The sequence below is a fragment of the Lucilia sericata genome, unplaced genomic scaffold (assembly GCF_015586225.1).
Source record: "Lucilia sericata isolate MDLA Ls3-8-SP2 unplaced genomic scaffold, ASM1558622v1 Contig000184F_arrow, whole genome shotgun sequence".
Classification (NCBI taxonomy): domain Eukaryota; kingdom Metazoa; phylum Arthropoda; class Insecta; order Diptera; family Calliphoridae; genus Lucilia; species Lucilia sericata.
The window spans coordinates 372213-395065 of record NW_023994212.1 but is presented as its reverse complement, the minus strand read 5'-3'; the positions used below and the strand labels follow the sequence as shown (position 1 = coordinate 395065).

Here is a 22853-nt window from a genome sequence, read left to right as displayed (position 1 = left end):
GGGTAACAACACGATTTTTCCATGTAATTTATTAGAGATATACATATGTATGTATGTTCACATTATGGCAGAGCTATGTCATGGTTCACATAAAACTTGTTTGAGTAGAATTGTATCGCTATACCTATAGGTTGTTGTGCTTTTTTTTATAGAGACTGCTGACAAATGTGGACCGATTTTCACAATATTTAAGAGAGTTATAGAAAAATAATTTGTGTAAAATTTGGTAATTAAAAATTTGAAACATTATGCTTTTTATTTTGAGGAGCAAAATTTTCGATTAATCGATGCAGAAAATCGATTTCAGTATAAAATTGGTAGTGTAGAATCGATCGCAAAATAATCGATTTTTTACAGCAATAATCGATTAATGGTCATAATCGAAGTCGATTTACCATTCCCTAGTCCAGACTATAGACTGTTCTATAGTCCAGACTATAGACTATTCTATAGTCCAGACTATAGACTGTTCTATAGTCCAGACTATAGACTGTTCTATAGTCCAGACTATAGACTGTTCTATAGTCCAGACTATAGACTGTTCTATAGTCCAGACTATAGACTGTTCTATAGTCCAGACTATAGACTGTTCTATAGTCCAGACTATAGACTGTTCTATAGTCCAGACTATAGACTGTTCTATAGTCCAGACTATAGACTGTTCTATAGTCCAGACTATAGACTGTTCTATAGTCCAGACTATAGACTGTTCTATAGTCCAGACTATAGACTGTTCTATAGTCCAGACTATAGACTGTTCAATAGTCCAGACTATAGACTGTTCAATAGTCCAGACTATAGACTGTTCTATAGTCCAGACTATAGACTGTTCTATAGTCCAGACTATAGACTGTTCTATAGTCCAGACTATAGACTGTTCTATAGTCCAGACTATAGACTGTTCTATAGTCCAAACTATAGACTGTTCTATAGTCCAAACTATAGACTGTTCTATAGTCCAGGCTATATATAGGCTGTTCTATAGTCCAGATTTTCAATTTTATTTTTTTTTATAAAAAATTTTATTGAAATTTTATTTCTTTTGCTACAAATTCATTCTTAACTTTTCTGTGTTTTACTTTTTATTTTAATATTTTTGTTCTTCTTTCTTTGGAAAGTAGAATATTTTCTAGACCAAATCTTTGAATGGGGGTTAAGCATTAAGAATTTTTATATTCCCATAAATCAGTGAGGTAATAATAAAGCTTTTTAAAAATCCTATAAATTATGATTGGCAAATAGCAGTTAATTAATGTGTCAAGTTAATAAAAAAAGTACTTCCTTTTGGATTTTATGTTTTTTTTTGAAAATTAATGAAACGTTAAAATTACGCTATTACTTATTTTTTTGAATATAAAATATCGATTGATTTAAAGGACAGAAATACAAAAATGAAAAATATTTATATTTAAAAGCAAAAGTTAAAAAAAAAATCATGTAGCAAGAACTATTCCCATATAAAAACATCCCTTTAAATATCTTAAACATTTGCTCTATATTATTTTATGTGTTTTAGCATCTTTCTCTATAATTTTAGAGCACAGCCATTTAATCTTAATAATATCTACTTGTTTCTAATCCTTACTGGCGCCATTCCCGTTACTGTTTTACTGAATACTATGTTGACATTAAAAAATTTTTAATCCAATTTTTATTATTCATACATCCTTTGTTAGTTGCTTTTCTTTCTCTATTTCTTCTTCAATATTATTGTTTAGATAACCCATTGTTAGAGTTAAATCTCTGCTATTTTGTCTTTTTTTTAATATAATTGATACCTCCTATTATTTTCATTTAATATGTATTTCTAAACAACTAAATAGTTGTGTTTTTTCCAACTAACTACGTAAAACGTACTTATACTGCTGCTGCTATTGGTATTAACTTTTAGTACAGTTTCTATTTTTCTAAATCTTTGTACTTTTTATTATTATTTTCAGTTAGTTTTTATTCTATTTCTTACTAGAATATTATATTATTATGGACATAGTATAACATTTCATACATTAACACCATATGCTGCAGCTTTGTTTGCTGTTTCTCCGACGTTCCATCATCATCAATATCGTTTAATAACAACAGTCAGTGGTTGTCCTTACAGGACTTCTTTGTTTTTCTCATTGCCATTCTTTAGCAGAAGCAGCAGCATAAAAACTTTTGGTATGGGGTCTTAAGTCATCTGGGAATTGTGTGACGCATATTAAATTATTGTGGGTGTTATGACTAAACTCATACCTCTCATATTTTTTTTTGAAAGTGATTTTTTTTTATTTTAAGATAATTCAGTTTATAGCAAATAATAATAAAAAATATAAAGCTTAAAGAGAAATAGTTTAAATTTAGATTATAATGGAGAAAAAAGTAACAATGGGGTATTGTTTGGAAATAAGGTCAACTTTTACGTACAATATATAGAACAATTTTGTTATATTTCGTTAAAAATATGTTTGTAAATAAGGACGATTTATTCACTTTAGAGAAAATTTTCTCGAATTTTTTTAAAGAAAAATTACGATTTTTTTTTTATAGACATTTTTCGATAAATTTTCTTTTTAATAGACAATTTTTGATAAATTTTCTTTCTATGGAAAATTTTGGATAAATTTTAGTTTTATAGAAGATTTTTGGATAAATTTCATTTTTTAGAATATTTTTAATACATTTACTTTTTATAGAAGATTTTCAATAAATTTCCTTTTTATAGAAAATTTTTGACATATTTTCTTTTTATAGAATATTTTTAGATGAATTTTCTTTTTATAGAACATTTCTGGATGAATTTTTTTATAGAACATTTCTGGATGAATTTGCTTTTTATAGAACATTTTTGGATGAATTTCCTTTTTATAGAACATTTTTGGATGAATTTCCTTTTTATAGAACATTTTTGGATGAATATCCTTTTTATAGAAAAATTTTGAATAATTTCCTTTTTATAGGAAATTTTTAATGAATTTCCTATTTATAGAACATTTTTGAATAAATTTTCTTTTTACTGAATATTTTTGGGTGAGTTTCCTTTTTATAGAACATTTTTGAATGAATTTCCTTTTTGTAGAAAATTTTTGGATGAATTTCCTTTTTATAGAACATTTTTGGGTGAATTTCCTTTTTATAGAACATTTTTGGATGAATTTCCTTTTTATAGAAAATTTTTTAATAAATTTCCTTTTTATAGAACATTTTTGAATGAATTTTCCTTTTTATAGAAAATTTTTGGATGAATTTCCTTTTTATAGAACATTTTTGAATGAATTTCCTTTTTATAGAAAATTTTTGAATGAATTTTCTATTTATAGAACATTTTTGGATGAATTATTTTTTTAAAGAACATTTTTGGACGAAATTCCTTTTTATAGAACATTATTGGATGAATTTACTTTTTATAGAACATTATTGGATGAATTTCCTTCTTATAGAACATTTATGGATGAATTTCCTTCTTATAGAAAATTTTTGAATAAATTTCCTTTTTATAGAACATTTTTGAATGAACTTTCCTTTTTATAGAAAATTTTTGGATGAATTTCCTTTTTATAGAACATTTTTGAATAAATTTCCTTTTTATAGAACATTTTTGAATGAATTGCCTTTTTATAGAAAATTTTTGGATGAATTTCCTTTTATAGAACATTTTTTAATGAATTTTCCTTTTTATAGAAAATTTTTGGATGAATTTCCTTTTATAGAACATTTTTTAATGAATTTTCCTTTTTATAGAAAATTTTTGGATGAATTTCCTTTTTATAGAAAATTTTTGGATAAATTTCCTTTTTATAGAACATTTTTGAATGAATTTTCCTTTTTATAGAAAATTTTTGGATGAATTTTCCTTTTTATAGAAAATTTTTGGATGAATTTCCTTTTATAGAAAATTTTCGTTCAAAATTTTCTTCTATCAAAAATGTTTCTTTTATAGAAAATTTTTCGCTAACATTTTCTTTTTATAGAAAATTTTCGTTAAAATTTTTTGTTCATAGAAAATTTTCCTTAAAATGTTGTTTTTGTAGAAAATTTTCATTCAATATTTTCTTTTTATAGAACATTTTCGTTAAAATTTTCTTTTTATAGAAAATTTGTGTTCACAATTTTCTTTTTATATAAAATTTTCGTTCAAATTTTTCTTTCTATAAAAATTTTCGTTACAAATTTTCTTTTTACACAAAATTTTCCTAAAATTCCTTTTTATAGAAAATGTTCGTTAACATTTTGTTTTTGTATAAAATATTCGTTAAAATTTTCTTTTTATAGAACATTTTTCGTTAAAATTTTCTTTTATAGAAAATTGTCTTTTTAAAGAAAATTTTCTTTTATAGATTTTTTCTTATAGAAAATTTTCTTTTATAGATTTTTTATAGAAAATTTTTGTAAAATTTTCTTTTAGGAAAAGTTTCGTTCAAAATTTTCTTTTTATAGAAATTTTTCATTCAAATTTTCTTTTCACGCAATATTTTCCTCAAATTTCCCTTTTATAGAAAATTTTCCTTAAAATTTTGTTTTTGTAGAAAATGTTCGTTCAAAATTTTCTTTTTATAGAAAATTTTCGTTTAAGTTAATTTAAGTTTCTATAAGAAAATTAAATTTAAATTTTCCCTTTAAAGAGAATCTTCTTCAAAATTGCTCTTTATAGAAAATTTGATTTTGATAGAAAATATTCGTTAAATATACAAAATGTTCGTTTAATTTTCTTTTGTTAGAAAATTTTCGTTAAAGTTTTCTTTCTATAGAAAATTTTCCTTAAAGTTTTCTTTTTATATGTAATGAACTAAATAAGTTTACTATTGGCTTCCGTGGCAAAGGATTGAAAGTGAAAATTACCTCATTACCTTTTTATCCTTTAATCAAAATAAATGAAAAGAAAGTATGATATAAATGTAAAGGTCTTTAAATATGTATAAAAAAGCAAAAAACCTACAAATGAAAGTTCACATACTTACTATACATACATATGTACATATACCACATCTAAAGAATGAAATATTTATTCAAGTTTCTTTAACAAAATAAAGTAAATAAGAACAACTTCTGGCGTCTTAATTGGCTGTTTATACAAGAAAAAACGGAAATAACAACTACAACCACAACTACAACAACTAATAGTAAATGTTGTACAAATAAAAAATAATAAAAACAATATATATAGAATAAATTTAACACATATTGTTGTGCTGTGTTTCCTTGAAAACTGCTTTTCCCAACACAACAACTCCTTATAACTAACTTTACCAGCTGTTCAAAAGAACTATAAAAAAAAGTGTAGAACCAACTAAATAATGGCTTTAAATGACTTAATGTGAAAAACACAAACAAAAGAAAAACATAATTATAGCCATATGTACAATAGGAGGAAAAACACAGGTCTGTCTTGGCAAGACTATATGATTATATAGAAGGACCTTAATGAAAAGTTTAAGTTAAGGTGCATATGAGAAAATGTAATTCATTATTGGGGGATAAAATAAAGAACATTTAATAAAATTAATATTAAAGATTTGTGAGAAAAATTGAAGTTTTCTGTATAAAGAAAATTTAAAAAAATTATTCTATAAGAAAGAAAATTAAGGGAACATTTTCTATAAAAAGAAAATTTAACGAAAATTTATTCTCTTTTTCTAATATTTGCTTTTCAAAGCTGTTATTGAGAATTCAAAAACCAATACTGTAAAGATAAAACATTCAAATGTGTTTTTATATAATCTTGATAAATTTAAGGTCTTTGTAAATTTGATAGGAATATGTTCCTGTTGTTGTTTGTATTTTTTTCTCTTGTCATTTTGTAAATCTCTTGAAAATTTATGTTTTTATTTGGATTCGTTTTTCATACCTGTGTAATCATTCATTCCTGTTATCGAGCATGTTGTCAACCATTGAACTAAATGTTTTAGTTTGAAGTCTTTTAACAAAACCGAGAGACATCAGAGCAGCACGAACTAACCTTGTTGCCATATTGGTTTTCATTTTATTCTTGTTTTTGTTGGTTTCCTTTGCAAATATTTAAATACACAGGGTTGTAACATTTTACCTAGTGACTACACTGCGTTTAGGTTGTCTGTTTCAAACAATATGTTTTGATTACATTTGTTTGTTTTGTCGTCTTTGCAGTAATTTAAAGGAATTTTATAATTCCATAGAGAATTTAACGAAAATTGTTTTTTATGAAAAGAAAATTTAACGAACATCTTCTATAATAACAGAAAATTTTCTATAAAACAAACATTTTCTATAAAACCAAAAAAATTTTTTTCTAGTTCAGTTCTAGCTCTAGTTCAATTCTAGTTCAGTTCTAGTTCAGTTCTAGTTCAGTTCTAGTTCAGTTCTAGTTCAGTTCTAGTTCAGTTCTAGTTCAGTTCTAGTTCAGTTCTAGTTCAGTTCTAGTTCAGTTCTAGTTCAGTTCTAGTTCAGTCTAGTCGTTCTAGTTCAGTTCTAGTTCAGTTCTAGTTCAGTTCTAGTTCAGTTCTAGTTCAGTTCTAGTTCAGTTCTAGTTCAGTTTCTAGTTCAGTTCTAGTTTCAGTTCTAGTTCAGTTCTAGTTCAGTTCTAGTTCAGTTCTAGTTCAGTTCTAGTTCAGTTCTAGTTCAGTTCTAGTTCAGTTCTAGTTCAGTTCTAGTTCAGTTCTAGTTCAGTTTCTAGTTCAGTTCTAGTTCAGTTCTAGTTCAGTTCTAGTTCAGTTCTAGTTCAGTTCTAGTTCAGTTCTAGTTCAGTTCTAGTTCAGTTTCTAGTCATTCTAGTCAGTCTAGTTCAGTTCTAGTTCAGTTCTAGTTCAGTTCTAGTTCAGTTCTAGTTCAGTTCAGTTCAGTTCTAGTTCAGTTCTAGTTCAGTTCTAGTTCAGTTCTAGTTCAGTTCTAGTTCAGTTCTAGTTCAGTTCTAGTTCAGTTCTAGTTCAGTTCTAGTTCAGTTCTAGTTCAGTTCTAGTTCAGTTCTAGTTCAGTTCTAGTTCAGTTCTAGTTCAGTTCTAGTTCAGTTCTAGTTCAGTTCTAGTTCAGTTCTAGTTCAGTTCTAGTTCAGTTCTAGTTCAGTTCTAGTTCAGTTCTAGTTCAGTCTAGTCAGTTCTAGTTCAGTTCTAGTTCAGTTCTAGTTCAGTTCTAGTTCAGTTCTAGTTCAGTTCTAGTTCAGTTCTAGTTCAGTTCTAGTTCAGTTCTAGTTCAGTTCTAGTTCAGTTCTAGTTCAGTTCTAGTTCAGTTCTAGTTCAGTTCTAGTTTAGTTATCCAGTTCAGTTCTAGTTCAGTTTTAGTTCTTTACTTAGAAAAAAAAATAGCGAAAAATTTTTTTTAAAAATCAAAGAAAATTTTAAAACGATAAATTTTAACAAAAATTTTCTAAAAAAAATATTGACCAATTTTTTTTGTAAAAATAAAATATCAACGAAATTTTGCTATAAAAAAAACTTTCTATAAAATGAAAGTTTTCTATAAAAGGGAAATTTATCGAATATGAAAATAAAATTCTGTAAAAAAAATCTTAATTGAAATTGTATTATTTTAATTATTTATTATATATTAATTTTCGAAGAATTCATACCTTTAGTAGCAGTACATATGTATTCCGACACACACCTTACTGTATGTATCCCTTTTTTACAATTGCATAAATGTCTAGTTATACATCTTTATATAAACATTAGACCTATCCTTCAGAAATTTATATAACTAATTATCTACTTCAGTATTATCATCAGATAAGGAGAAACTTTTCCCAAATCACAAGGAGCTTTTGGAATTAGTTGATTAATTTATTAAAAATATCTTTAGAAAAGTTTATTTTTTAGACTCAGGTCTACTACTTTACACATTGGTATCATTAAATTTTACTTGTTTTTGTTTTTGCAACAATTCGATACACTAACTACAATAACAACAATTTCTGCCTCTTAACTGCCTGGTTGTATTTTGTTGGTTAAAATACTCGTATCCTAGTTTGGGTCAAGGTTGTTCGATTTTCTGTTTTATTCATTTTAATTCTATGAGTCCACATACCAGTACAAAAAATAAACTCACACACTCTCTCAGCTTATGTGTATTATTAGGCCCACAATCCATATGTCTATGAATATCCTTGTTTGGCAAAGATGTATGCAACCGAACCTATCTAAGTGTTTATTTTATGTGTATCAATAAAAACAAAACGTATGAAAAAATTCTTCATCTTCATACATTAACCGCACTTCCAATGATGGGACATTGATGAGGCTGTTTGTTTTTTCATCCTGGTTATTGGTTTTAGTTTTTCTGTAGCTATGGCTTTAGTATCTTTGTTTATGGCTCTGGATTATTTGATAATGTTTATTTTTCGTTTTTTTCTTGTTGTTTATGTTGTTTTTCAATATGTTACTTGGTAATTCAATTTATGTTTCGTTTTTTTTCCTGTTTTTATTTATCTTTATATTTTTAGTTTTGATGTCTGTGGGAAAAATTTACTTCAGTTATTTTAGTTGAACACATAAATTTGATTAGTTTTATGGCAAACAAAATGAGTTTGAATGTGAAAAAGAAAGTATACTTTTACTTTAGTGATATATTTATTCGTCTCTTTTTTTTAAATCAATGAAAACCAAACATAGCCTTAGGTCGCGAACTATAATTGGGTTTTGACACCAACGCGAAAGGAAAAAACGAAAAAAACGCCATTTGCGCCAATACATTGTCGATTTATTTTAAACATGGGAGAGTAACAAATACGTTTTCTGAATGGTTTTGTTGGTTTCAGATCTAGTTCATTTCTATTTCTATTCTAGTTCAGTTCTAGTTTAGTTCTAGCTCAGTTCTAGTCCAGTTCTAGTTCTAGTTCAGTTCTAGTTCAGTTCTAGTTCAGTTCTAGTTCAGTTCTAGTTCAGTTCTAGTTCAGTTCTAGTTCAGTTCTAGTTCAGTTCTAGTTCAGTTCTAGTTCAGTTCTAGTTCAGTTCTAGTTCAGTTCTAGTTCAGTTCTAGTTCAGTTCTAGTTCAGTTCTAGTTCAGTTCTAGTTCAGTTCTAGTTCAGTTCTAGTTCAGTTCTAGTTCAGTTCTAGTTCAGTTCTAGTTCAGTTCTAGTTCAGTTCTAGTTCAGTTCTAGTTCAGTTCTAGTTCAGTTCTAGTTCAGTTCTAGTTCAGTTCTAGTTCAGTTCTAGTTCAGTTCTAGTTCAGTTCTAGTTCAGTTCTAGTTCAGTTCTAGTTCAGTTCTAGTTCAGTTCTAGTTCAGTTCTAGTTCAGTTCTAGTTCAGTTCTAGTTCAGTTCTAGTTCAGTTCTAGTTCAGTTCTAGTTCAGTTCAGTTCTAGTTCAGTTCTAGTTCAAGTTCTAGTTCAGTTCTAGTTCAGTTCTAGTTCAGTTCTAGTTCAGTTCTAGTTCAGTTCTAGTTCAGTTCTAGTTCAGTTCTAGTTCAGTTCTAGTTCAGTTCTAGTTCAGTTCTAGTTCAGTTCTAGTTCAGTTCTAGTTCAGTTCTAGTTCAGTTCTAGTTCAGTTCTAGTTCAGTTCTAGTTCAGTTCTAGTTCAGTTCTAGTTCAGTTCTAGTTCAGTTCTAGTTCAGTTCTAGTTCAGTTCTAGTTCAGTTCTAGTTCAGTTCTAGTTCAGTTCTAGTTCAGTTCTAGTTCAGTTCTAGTTCAGTTCTAGTTCAGTTCTAGTTCAGTTCTAGTTCAGTTCTAGTTCAGTTCTAGTTCAGTTCTAGTTCAGTTCTAGTTCAGTTCTAGTTCAGTTCTAGTTCAGTTCTAGTTCAGTTCTAGTTCAGTTCTAGTTCAGTTCTAGTTCAGTTCTAGTTCAGTTCTAGTTCAGTTCTAGTTCAGTTCTAGTTCAGTTCTAGTTCAGTTCTAGTTCAGTTCTAGTTCAGTTCTAGTTCAGTTCTAGTTCAGTTCTAGTTCAGTTCTAGTTCAGTTCTAGTTCAGTTCTAGTTCAGTTCCAGTTCAGTTGTAGTTCAGTTCTAGTTCAGTTTTAAATTCTATGTAGTTCTACATAATTCAGATTTCTTTACGATTATAGCTTTATATTTCATGCAATATCCTGTGATTTATTAAAACTAATGTATTAGTTTTCATATTAAGGTTGTTTTAATTTATTAAATTTATTTCCTTTTGTATATTCCAAGCTAATATTTTTCTTTTCTCTCATTTCTTTCAGGTAAATACACATTTTTCTTATAATTTTCCTAAGAATATTCGTAAGTCTATCAAGAAATTGTATTGTAACTATAAAAAGGTAGTAAAATTTCTTCATAAATTGCTGAAATGTGACAAGGACAAGAATGTCATGTAAACTGTAACATGCAAAAAATTTCAATTTAAATGCTTATTTTTTACATAAATTATTTTTTTTATAATTTAGTTTAAACTATTACATATATTATTTTTAGTTCACTTTTTAGTTTGACTATTTTAATTTAATTATTTTGTTGTTGTTTTTTTTTTTTGTTTCATTATCTAGCCCATCCTCATTTGTAGATTCCCTTGTTAAAGAAACTACGTGAGTAATATTTTTTTGGTTTTATTTTATTTAATTATTTTTATTTGTATTTATTTTTAAATTTATAGTTTTTCTTTTTTTTATTAAAACCATATCATACTTGGCTAAAATATCAGACCCAAATAACATGTTTGAACATGACTATTTGACAGACTGATATCACTAAATCGACTATCTATAGAATGACAATACATATAACTAATTCACAAAGCTGAAGGTTATAATAAAAAATTTAAATTTCTTTAATCCCTAAACTTTTTAAAATAAAATATTCAATTTAAATAGCTACATAAACATTTTGTTTTCAAATAAAATTAGCAATTTAATATTATTCCAACAATCCTTTAAGTATTATTTAAATAAATCTGTACTTAAATTGTATGTATATACTGGAGAGTACTTCAACAATTTTACCCTTTTTTCAGCATTTGTCTTTTTGTTTTTGCCAACAACAGATTAATATTGAATTTCATTAATCTGCTATTTTAATGCACAATAATATAAACTCGTGAATCACATTTCATTTAAAATAAGGGTTTTCATTTTTAAATACCGACAGTCAGAGTGCCACACAAAAATACATTTCTAATATTCTACACAAATCCATTAAACTTTTTTTTCCTTTTACCACCTAATATATAGCTGTGTGAAAATAAACCTGGACTCTTGCAGTATTTGACTTTAAATTATAAAAACACTAAATCTTTTCAAAGAGCAAAAAAAAGTTTGAGAGCAAAAAAAAAAATCTAAATAAAATCTCTATTCATGCAAATAACAACTGTACTGTACTATATAGTATTCCAAGCAATTTATACCATTTCATCCACCAACACCAGTTGGTATTAAATGGAAATATATAAAAAAATGTTACACCGTTATCACTTCCACTTAATCACATTAAATCCTTTTTTTTATTACAATTTTCTTTTTTTCTCATTTCCCTGCAAATATAATGAGAATTCAAGTGTTAGTAGGGAGGTGTTCATTGACCTGTGGAGAGAAGTTTTGAGTAATTGATGTAATTGTTTGGAATACCTTTGGTTATCTATACAACATACTATCTGAGATTTATCAACAATTACAGGAAAAATCGTGAGATTTTAGGTAATTTTGAATATATCTCCGATATTAAAGAGACAATATTGACTTTTTCAAAAACAACATTTCTCGAAAGCATGAAAATATCTGGGGACTTCAGGAATAAGATCATACTATCTAAAGAAAGTTAAGAATTCAACAAGAACCTAATGAAAATGATGCTGAAATTGTGGATAACTAAATCGAAAATTCTCCTAGGGTTAGATAAGGTCGATAGGTGAATGTACATCACATTAGATTCTATAAACTTGACCTAGGCCGCTATCGGCCATTGTTAAAAAAAATATATATATATATTGTCCAGTTTCCGAGACTTAATTCATTATAATTATCCAATCAGTGTTCATGAGGGAAGTAATATTAGGAATAAAGTCGCTCCTAAGGAAGCCTGTTTTGTAAAACTCAGTTTCGAGGACTCAGTCCCTTATAATTTTTCAATCAGTGTTCTTGAGGAAAGTAATATCAGGAATAAAATCGCTCCTAAAATATGTTAATATAATGACAGCGAATGCCTGGCAATGATAGAGAAATTATGCTCTCTGCATGCTCTACATATATCTGAATCTGTTCATACAATTTTGAGGATTTGAGTCCGTTAACCTCTCTAAACAAGAATTTTCATACAAACCTCGGATTTATTTATTCTGAAGATGGAATACTCTAGTTGGGACTCACAATGTGGTCCTACCGACTATTCAAGTGGCCGTTTGTTATTATCTGGCCCAAGTTTTTATATTAACCCTCGATGATCAGGAACTATTTTCTATTAGTTAGGTTAACTTTTTCAAGTCAAGATTATCTCCAGGTAGACTATATAAACCCTCAACGTATCGAACAGTTTTGCATTCAACAGGTTAATTTCCTCAAGTTTCTTTCCCGCTCTTTCATTGCCGATTGTCTCCAACTAGATTGGTGTCCATACACGATTATCTGAAAGGCTATTTGGTTATGACTCTCTTACTGTCCAATTCGATGGCAGCATGCGTTTCCGAGTTTTCATTGTAGATCCCCATACCTGTTTTGTCTTCCATTTGTTGCGCCATCTGTGTAACAACAGATTCTCTCTAATGTTTCCCTTAATCACAATCTCCTATCAGTTTCTCACAGTTTCCGATAATTTTAGTTTCTAGTATGCGATCAGGCACGACTGGAGTTTCTATATAACCACTCAATATATCTATTAAGTATACCTTGATGAAGTGTACTGTAATAACAATTGGTTAATGTGTTTTATCGGTTTTAACGAGCGAGAGACGTTTTGTGCAGTTTAGAAGAGCTGATATTGATGCGAAAGATAAAGATCGGCCAGGCCAGCCAAAAACGACCAAACATTTCAGACATTACTCCGTAAAATCGTCCACGCCATCCAAAAACTGCAGACATTATACCTTGAAGATTGTTGTCAAACTCAGCAAAAACTTTTAAAATTATAAGGAGCAACCCAAGCAGCAATTTCAAAACGTTTGCGAGCAGAAAAATTCAACCAAAAGCAGAGAAATTGGAAGACCGACCAACTAGCCGAATCGACACCAAAGCGAAATATCTATGGTGCTAAGGTAATGATCTGTATTTGGTCCTATATATGTATGAAAGTTGAAAACTGAAAACTACATTCAATGCAATTCGTTTGAAACGATCTTATGCCTAGAAAACGACCAGAATGTGCGGCCAAATAATGAAGAGTAATATTCCATTATGATAACGTTTGGTTATATCTGTATTGCAATACAAAAATGTCGTTGGAAAGTTTTGCCTAACCCCCTTATAGTCTAGATCGTGCCCTGTCCATCAGCTATTCGCTTCGACCATGCAGAACGCTCTTTCTAGGATAAGCTTCACTTTCAAAGGATGAACATTTCGTTTAAAAGTCATAGCTAAATTGTACACCCAATATGTTTAGATTCGAGAGGTATCCTCCAATATTTTGAAAGCTTTTCTTGACATATTCCTCAAGACACTTCTTTTGACGAACATGTCTAAAGAAGTTCACCAAATTATTGAAGTACTAGTTAGAACTAGATCGAACCGATGTGTCTTCTACATAACGCCCAACTTCCATATGTTTTGATTGTTCTTTCTTCTATTTGGTTTCTGCATTTTAGTTTCCGATCAAGGATTATATATCCCACTCACTCACTAACATCATGGTTTCCAAAAATAAGTCTTTCTTTTGAAAAGTCAGATTTCCCTTTTCGTTGGATTGACATTATTGTTTGATGCAGCCGAAGAAAACTTTATTAAGGTCCTCCTCGAGCTTCTACATAAATAATTTGGATTCTTGCCTCTTAGAAGTTGCACGATATCCGATTTCTGGGATATTTCATCGGTTGAGGTCCTTAGGGGCCTATTAATAGTAGTTACCATTCTGTGTTGCATCACAATATGGCTGTTACACCTATTCTTAGCATTCCATTCACGGAATGCCAGGACAATCTGGAACTGGTTATTAGATAAGAGTGCCCGTTTTTATATTATAGATGCGCCTACAACATATATGTGGACTTCAAGTATAAATAATTTGCAATCGAAGGATTTCTCTACAACCGATATTCTACTTCTCACCTTGTTATCCACTATCCGTTCTATTTAGGTTTATAGATCGATGTTTAGGCCGATACAATAAGTCCTATTTGATTACAAAGTGTAACTTTATAGAAAAATCTTATTTTTAATTTATACAAATTTACGAAATATGTTTGTATACTTAGTAAGAGAAACATGCTAAAACATGATTTTGATTTGCTCAATGTTTAGTAAGTTTTTTTTACCATTTTCTTAAAAAGTTTATGATGTCAATATGAAAAAAAATCTATTATAATAAACAGATCAATATCTATTGTATTTCTGTAAAATGTTTGTTAAAAGATATAAGAGATATAAATAAGTACCTCCCTTATATAATACACATTTGCAAACATACATATTTGAACACCTGTACATTAAATGGGAATATACATGTATATACTTGCATGTATTTGTATGTACATACGTCAGAATACTTACATAAGCAACAGCCTCTTTCCTTTAAATCATTTATATAAAACTGATTTTATTTTTATTATATTTCATTTTAGATTTTTCTTTTTATACATATAGAAAAAAAAACTACGTTCACAAATTAGTTTTTGACGTGTTGCCATTCTTTTATACATATACCTTTTTTCTTGTGAATTTTTTTTTTTTGCCTTTAGACTTTTGTTAATAGCTTCTTAAAATACATACTCACACACAAACAAATCAACTGACAAAAGAGAATTTGCAACAAAAAAAGTACTTGTTATTAGTATTTCCGTTTCCGTTTGATTTTAGGTTTTTTGTTAAAAAAAAGAATCCCTAAACAAATGCCATTTTATATTAAAGACTTTAATGGATCAACAATTTTAAAGTTAAATATTTATGTAAAAATATTAAAAACCTTTAGTTTTGTTAAAAGTTATTTTCTTAATCCTAAAGGGATTTTTAACTATTTAAAGTTTACCATTTCCCCTTATAAAATTTGAATAGTTTTAAAAATATTTAAGATAAAAACTTAAGCATACAAATTTAGATTCGCAGCAATATCACCCAATAAAAGTTAAAACCAATTTCTGATAAATCAAAAACCATCGCTCTAATAAACAATTTTAAACTTCCATATTTAAATTATAATACTTCAACATAATTCCAAGTACCAAATACAAAAAAAAAGATAGCAATGATTAAATTTCCAACACCCACTCTCCTTTTGAAAGCCAAAAACATTGGGGTGTTAAAACAATTGAAGATTCAATTTCACATCAAGCATAACAAACAGGTACGAAAAAGGAAAATGTTGACAAAATACCATGGAAATATGCTCCCCCAAAACTTCTAATTTCATCTCGATAAATTAAATCAATTGTGTGACAGAATTGCTGATAATCAACAATGTTTTTTTTTTGCTTTTATATTTAGCAATAAATTTGTATGTATTTTACTTTTTGTTATGCAGTTCGTTTGAATTCATGGCTTCTCTGATAGACTTCAATTGAAAATATTTCAATATGGTACTAAGAAAAAAACATTTGGAATACATATTTTTTTCGACATTTTTAAAATGTGTTGAATAACAAAATTTTAATATTTTTAGCAAGTAAGAAGAATTTGTTTTTTTTTTTCGGCTGAGAAACTTGTTTTAATTTTTGGTATGAAAAAATAGTAAAAAGAAACAAATGTCTTCACCGACTATGAGGTACTCTTCTCCAGCTATGAATATAGTTATATAAATTCAGTTCTGGTTCAGTTTTAGTTCGGTTTTAGTTCAGTTCTAGTTCAGTTCTAGTTCAGTTCTAGTTCAGTTCTAGTTCAGTTCTAGTTCAGTTCTAGTTCAGTTCTAGTTCAGTTCTAGTTCAGTTCTAGTTCAGCTCTAGTTCTAGTTCTGTTCTAGTTCAGTTCTAGTTCAGTTCTAGTTCAGTTCTAGTTCAGTTCTAGTTCAGTTCTAGTTCAGTTCTAGTTCAGTTCTAGTTCAGTTCTAGTTCAGTTCTAGTTCAGTTCTAGTTCAGTTCTAGTTCAGTTCTAGTTCAGTTCTAGTTCAGTTCTAGTTCAGTTCTAGTTCAGTTCTAGTTCAGTTCTAGTTCAGTTCTAGTTCAGTTCTAGTTCAGTTCTAGTTCAGTTCTAGTTCAGTTCTAGTTCAGTTCTAGTTCAGTTCTAGTTCAGTTCTAGTTCAGTTCTAGTTCAGTTCTAGTTCAGTTCTAGTTCAGTTCTAGTTCAGTTCTAGTTCTAGTTCAGTTCTAGTTTAGTTCTAGTTCAGTTCTAGTTCAGTTCTAGTTCAGTTCTAGTTTAGTTCTAGTTCAGTTCTAGTTCAGTTCTAGTTCAGTTCTAGTTCAGTTCTAGTTCTGTTCTAGTTCAGTTCTAGTTCAGTTCTAGTTCAGTTCTAGTTCAGTTCTAGTTCAGTTCTAGTTCAGTTCTAGTTCAGTTCTAGTTCAGTTCTAGTTCAGTTCTAGTTCAGTTCTAGTTCAGTTCTAGTTCAGTTCTAGTTCAGTTCTAGTTCAGTTCTAGTTCAGTTCTAGTTCAGTTCTAGTTCAGTTCTAGTTCAGTTCTAGTTCAGTTCTAGTTCAGTTCTAGTTCAGTTCTAGTTCAGTTCTAGTTCAGTTCTAGTTCAGTTCTAGTTCAGTTCTAGTTCAGTTCTAGTTCAGTTCTAGTTCAGTTCTAGTTCAGTTCTAGTTCAGTTCTAGTTCAGTTCTAGTTCAGTTCTAGTTCAGTTCTAGTTCAGTTCTAGTTCAGTTCTAGTTCAGTTCTAGTTCAGTTCTAGTTCAGTTCTAGTTCAGTTCTAGTTCAGTTCTAGTTCAGTTCTAGTTCAGTTCTAGTTCAGTTCTAGTTCAGTTCTAGTTCAGTTCTAGTTCAGTTCTAGTTCAGTTCTAGTTCAGTTCTAGTTCAGTTCTAGTTCAGTTCTAGTTCAGTTCTAGTTCAGTTCTAGTTCAGTTCTAGTTCAGTTCTAGTTCAGTTCTAGTTCAGTTCTAGTTCAGTTCTAGTTCAGTTCTAGTTCAGTTCTAGTTCAGTTCTAGTTCAGTTCTAGTTCAGTTCTAGTTCAGTTCTAGTTCAGTTCTAGTTCAGTTCTAGTTCAGTTCTAGTTCAGTTCTAGTTCAGTTCTAGTTCAGTTCTAGTTCAGTTCTAGTTCAGTTCTAGTTCAGTTCTAGTTCAGTTCTAGTTCAGTGCTAGTTCAGTTCTAGTTCAGTTCTAGTTCAGTTCTAGTTCAGTTCTAGTTCAGTTCTAGTTCAGTTCTAGTTCAGTTCTAGTTCAGTTCTAGTTCAGTTCTAGTTCAGTTCTAGTTCAGTTCTAGTTCAGTTCTAGTTCAGTTCTAGTTCAGTTCTAGTTCAGTTCTAGTTCAGTTCTAGTTCAGTTCTAGTTCAGTTCTAGTTCTGGTTTCTAGTTTTGTTCTGATTTTGTTCTAGTTCTATTCTACTTTAACTCAGGTTCAGTTCTATGACCAATAATCTAGTGCGTTACAAACAAGAACAAAACCAATACCATTCACACTATCATAGTGTAGAGTACAAAAAAGGAAAACAAAAAAGTCATGCACGTGTAAACGCATAAAAAAGTTAAGAAATACAGACACCTCCCAAACCATTTAATTTAACTACAGTTCCCCATGTTTGTATACAGTTAAATGTATTAGTCCTTTTTTGTAAGTTTGTTCGAATGTTCGTTTGAGTTCTGGGTATCGACTGAAGGCTTAAGTTAAACGAAAATTTATTACAATCATAATAATATTTGCATAAATTTTCGTTAAGAAATCAACAAAAAGTCGAAACAGAAAATTCTATGTATAAAATAAAGACATGCTAACACAAGCTGTCACTTCTATACTCTACATAGTTATCCATAAATTTGTTTATATTATATGTATAGCAAACTGGTACATGCTGCATGCCACAATAACCATAAATATGTGGCACATATATTATAGACAGGAAAGTAAATTCTCCTCAAATGTACGTACAACATGTCTGTCTTTTTGAATTTATGATTTTGCTTATGAGAAGTTTTTTTTTCAGCCATATCTCGAAACCATATTTGAATTTATGATTTTTTATTGATTCTTTATCGTAGAAGTTGTAATCGATAGGGTGTATATTTTAAGTATATTGTATACAATTAGCTTTCTTTAGAAGTAACACATTTTTGCCTTTTTCATTTAACTATTGAATTTTAAAACAATTTATAACTTTTCTTTGCCTTTAACTATTATTTTATAGACTTGTGCAACTACTTAAGTGAAAAGTTTTATGGACGTAAGAGGTTTAAAACAATCAAACTCTTCGGATATTTTATGAAGTTGCAGAAAAAGTTTCTATAAATTTCATAAACTTTTTGTGGTAATAATGAATTCATAATAATTATTCTATTCGAATAGTTTTTGGGCGGTAGTCTAACAAAAATGTTTATTCAAATCAAAACAATTAGTTGCCTAACAATTGTTTCATTTTTATTACACATTAATATAAGATTCATATTTTATCTTTCTTTGTAAAATTATTTGCTATAGTTTCTTTGATTGTTATTATTATTTTACATGGAAAAAATTGAAGCGTACAAAATAAACACGAAAAGGAGGATCATACAAAACGTATATTTCAAGGGCATAATAACCTTTGCGTTCTGTTATAGATCTGTTCTAGTTCTGTTTTAGTTCTGTTCTAGTTCTGTTCTAGTTCTGTTCTAGTTCTGTTCTAGTTCTGTTCTAGTTCTGTTCTAGTTCTGTTCTAGTTCTGTTCTGTTCTAGTTCTGTTCTGTTCTAGTCTGTTCTAGTTCTGTTCTAGTTCTGTTCTAGTTCTGTTCTAGTTCTGTTCTAGTTCTGTTCTAGTTCTGTTCTAGTTCTGTTCTAGTTCTGTTCTAGTTCTGTTCTAGTTCTGTTCTAGTTCTGTTCTAGTTCTGTTCTAGTTCTGTTCTAGTTCTGTTCTAGTTCTGTTCTAGTTCTGTTCTAGTTCTGTTCTAGTTCTGTTCTAGTTCTGTTCTAGTTCTGTTCTAGTTCTGTTCTAGTTCTGTTCTAGTTCTGTTCTAGTTCTGTTCTAGTTCTGTTCTAGTTCTGTTCTAGTTCTGTTCTAGTTCTGTTCTAGTTCTGTTCTAGTTCTGTTCTAGTTCTGTTCTAGTTCTGTTCTAGTTCTGTTCTAGTTCTGTTCTAGTTCTGTTCTAGTTCTGTTCTAGTTCTGTTCTAGTTCTGTTCTAGTTCTGTTCTAGTTCTGTTCTAGTTCTGTTCTAGTTCTGTTCTAGTTCTGTTCTAGTTCTGTTCTAGTTCTGTTCTAGTTCTGTTCTAGTTCTGTTCTAGTTCTGTTCTAGTTCTGTTCTAGTTCTGTTCTAGTTCTGTTCTAGTTCTGTTCTAGTTCTGTTCTAGTTCTGTTCTAGTTCTGTTCTAGTTCTGTTCTAGTTCTGTTCTAGTTCTGTTCTAGTTCTGTTCTAGTTCTGTTCTAGTTCTGTTCTAGTTCTGTTCTAGTTCTGTTCTGTTCTAGTTCTGTTCAAGTTCTGTTCTAGTTCTGTTCTAGTTCTGTTCTAGTTCTGTTCTAGTTCTGTTCTGTTCTGTTCTAGTTCTGTTCTGTTCTAGTTCTGTTATAGTTCTGTTCTAGTTCTGTTCTAGTTCTGTTCTAGTTCTGTTCTAGTTCTGTTTTAGTTCTGTTCTAGATCTTTTCTAGTTCTTTTCTAGTTCTGTTCTAGATCTATTCTAGTTCTGTTCTAGTTCTGTTCTAGTTCTGTTCTAGTTCTGTTCTAATTCTGTTCTGGTTCTGTTCCAGTTCTGTTCTAGTTATACGTACGTAACACATTACAAATGTTATTAAAGTTGCAAACAATATATTACTGTAGAAAATGATTTATTCCACTATACACCCTTAAGAAATATCCATTAAAATTCCCCCACAGAAAAAAAAAAAAACGCTATTGTAATCCAACATATATTTATGTCACCCTGTTTAACAAATTCCCACTTGTTTTTACTTATAAACAAAATGGAGTTATAAATCATATGTATAGACAAAAATATATTGAAAATGATAGAAGAGTAATAATACGAGCAAAAAAGGAAACAGTATATATACAAGGAAAGAGAAAATATTTGGACATAAAATATTATCATAGAGATATTGAATACTTATTTGACAAATAATCTTTTGATAAAATTGAAGAAAAATATTCCCATGGCTGTATTTTATATATGAAGTAATTCTGTCTAAAGATGTGGAGGTATACACAAACTTACACATATGTACAAGTATATGTGTTTCTAAGGACTTTTTACTTTGGCAAAATGAAACATGTGCCTATGTACATAAAATGAAGCAAAAGAAAATCGTATGAAAAAAAACTACCATTAATATTATGTACACAGCTCTAAGGGAGGTCCTGACAACAGGATATGAAATTCATTGTGTATATGTTTGTGCTTGATTGTTGCCTGTTGTTACGATATGTTAAGGGATTCTCATTCTTATTCTATTTATTTATATCCTGTTTTTCTTATTTTTATTTTTATATATTTCCTTTTAATGCTGGCTGACACTGGGTGCGTGTAAAAGTGTAACTAATTCAACCAGCATTTAGACGTGCACGTGAAGTATGTATTCCTGATACATTGACAGTTTGACGAAAGTATTTGTTTATAGTTTAAAGTAAATTGTATTAAATAAATTAAAAAATAAAAATTTAGAAATTTTGTTTAGAAAAATAAGGGAAGCAAGTTTAAGTTAAATATAAAATATTTTGTCCATAACATTTAAAGCATTTTCTTCCTTATTTTTTAAAGAGTTCTTCTAAGTTTAATTAATGTCAGCATATTTTCTTTGTCACGTTCAACATAATTTTGTGTGGAAAAAGAGTTTAACTCCTAATTCTCACGTTTTCACTTTTAATAAAATATCATTTGCTACATTTTAACATAGTTTCATTTACGACACTCTTAACTTAAGAAAATATTATATGAGAAATGGAAACTGATTAGAATTGTACTGTCTAATTTATATGGAAATGTTTTTAATTTAAATGGAAAATTTTAAATAAAAAATTTATGCTCAAAAACAGAACTAAGCTAAATTTTATTTTAATTTGAATTGCAAAACACTTTAGTTGATTTTCCAGTTCAGTTCTAGTTCAGTTCAGTTATAGTTTAGTTCTAGTTCAGTTCTAGTTCAGTTCTAGTTCAGTTCTAGTTCAGTTCTAGTTCAGTTCTAGTTCAGTTCTAGTTCAGTTCTAGTTCAGTTCTAGTTCAGTTCTAGTTCAGTTCTAGTTCAGTTCTAGTTCAGTTCTAGTTCAGTTCTAGTTCAGTTCTAGTTCAGTTCTAGTTCAGTTCTAGTTCAGTTCTAGTTCAGTTCTAGTTCAGTTCTAGTTCAGTTCTAGTTCAGTTCTAGTTCAGTTCTAGTTCAGTTCTAGTTCAGTTCTAGTTCAGTTCTAGTTCAGTTCTAGTTCAGTTCTAGTTCAGTTCTAGTTCAGTTCTAGTTCAGTTCTAGTTCAGTTCTAGTTCAGTTCTAGTTCAGTTCTAGTTCAGTTCTAGTTCAGTTCTAGTTCAGTTCTAGTTCAGTTCTAGTTCAGTTCTAGTTCAGTTCTAGTTCAGTTCTAGTTCAGTTCTAGTTCAGTTCTAGTTCAGTTCTAGTTCAGTTCTAGTTCAGTTCTAGTTCAGTTCTAGTTCAGTTCTAGTTCAGTTCTAGTTCAGTTCTAGTTCAGTTCTAGTTCAGTTCTAGTTCAGTTCTAGTTCAGTTCTAGTTCAGTTCTAGTTCAGTTCTAGTTCAGTTCTAGTTCAGTTCTAGTTCAGTTCTAGTTCAGTTCTAGTTCAGTTCTAGTTCAGTTCTAGTTCAGTTCTAGTTCGTTCAGTTCTAGTTCAGTTCTAGTTCAGTTCTAGTTCAGTTCTAGTTCAGTTCTAGTTCAGTTCTAGTTCAGTTCTAGTTCAGTTCTAGTTCAGTTCTAGTTCAGTTCTAGTTCAGTTCTAGTTCAGTTCTAATTCAGTTGTAGTTCAATTCTTGTACAGTTCTATTTAAATTGTCGTTCAGTTTCTTATTCAGTTCTGGTTCAGTTTTGATAAATTGTCGATCAATTTTAGTCTAATTCTTGTGTAGTACTAATTCAAAAAAATAAGAAATCCCTTGGAGGTTGTATCATTTCTATAAGTTCATATGGATGGGATCTGTTACTATGAAGTGGTGATGACCTGGATAGAAAGATACGACTATTTTCATAAATTTATAGGTGGATATCTTTTTATCATTTTGATTTTACTATAGAATGTTACTTCCTGTATTTCCTCTTACGCAAGGATATTCTAGTAATAATTATTTCTATGAAATACCGGATAAATACAGCACATATGTACAAATTACAATTTGAGGTTTTAATTAACATTTTGCAAGTGTAAATGTTAATGCGATACAAATGGCATTCGGTTTGGGAGTCTGTATGAATAAAACTCTCATTAAATGTTCACTCTCTCTCTAACTAAATTACGTGGGTATCATAATAACACCCATACAGCCATACATACAGTCATCAGCATACATACATAAATAAATAAGAAAATGTTTATGATGTTGTATTGTTGTGCATGGGAGTGCATGGAAATTTGTGATAAGAAACGACCCAAAAAAGAGAACAAAAAAATTAGTATTCATTCGACCTAATAAAAAGGGTAAATTTTTGGCTATAGTTAGGAAGCTGGGGTTTGAAAGGCATAGTGGAAGTTTTACTTATTACAAAGAGTATAAGTAGCTCATATTCATTAGAAAGGAAATTAAAAATAAAATGCTAATAAAACGTAGTAAAATTGTTATTAGCCGTTTACTGGGAAAATTAAACAAACATTTTGATACACATTATAATTTTTCATCTCATGTATCTTTTT

The 22853-nt window shown here is 29.2% G+C and overlaps 1 protein-coding gene across 15 annotated transcripts in view; it reads left to right on the top strand.

The window, feature by feature from the left end:
- Positions 1–22853, top strand: part of LOC119601658 (synapse-associated protein of 47 kDa) — a 117707-nt gene that overhangs the window by 47828 nt on the left and 47026 nt on the right. For 11 of the 15 annotated variants that reach the window (XM_037952743.1, XM_037952741.1, XM_037952744.1 and 8 more), the window contains exon 3: positions 10382–10420. The exons of the other annotated variants lie outside the window; for them this stretch is intronic. In XM_037952743.1, the coding sequence (XP_037808671.1) occupies positions 10382–10420 (39 nt within the window). The remainder of the gene's footprint in view (positions 1–10381; positions 10421–22853) is intronic. 15 annotated transcript variants of the gene reach the window in all.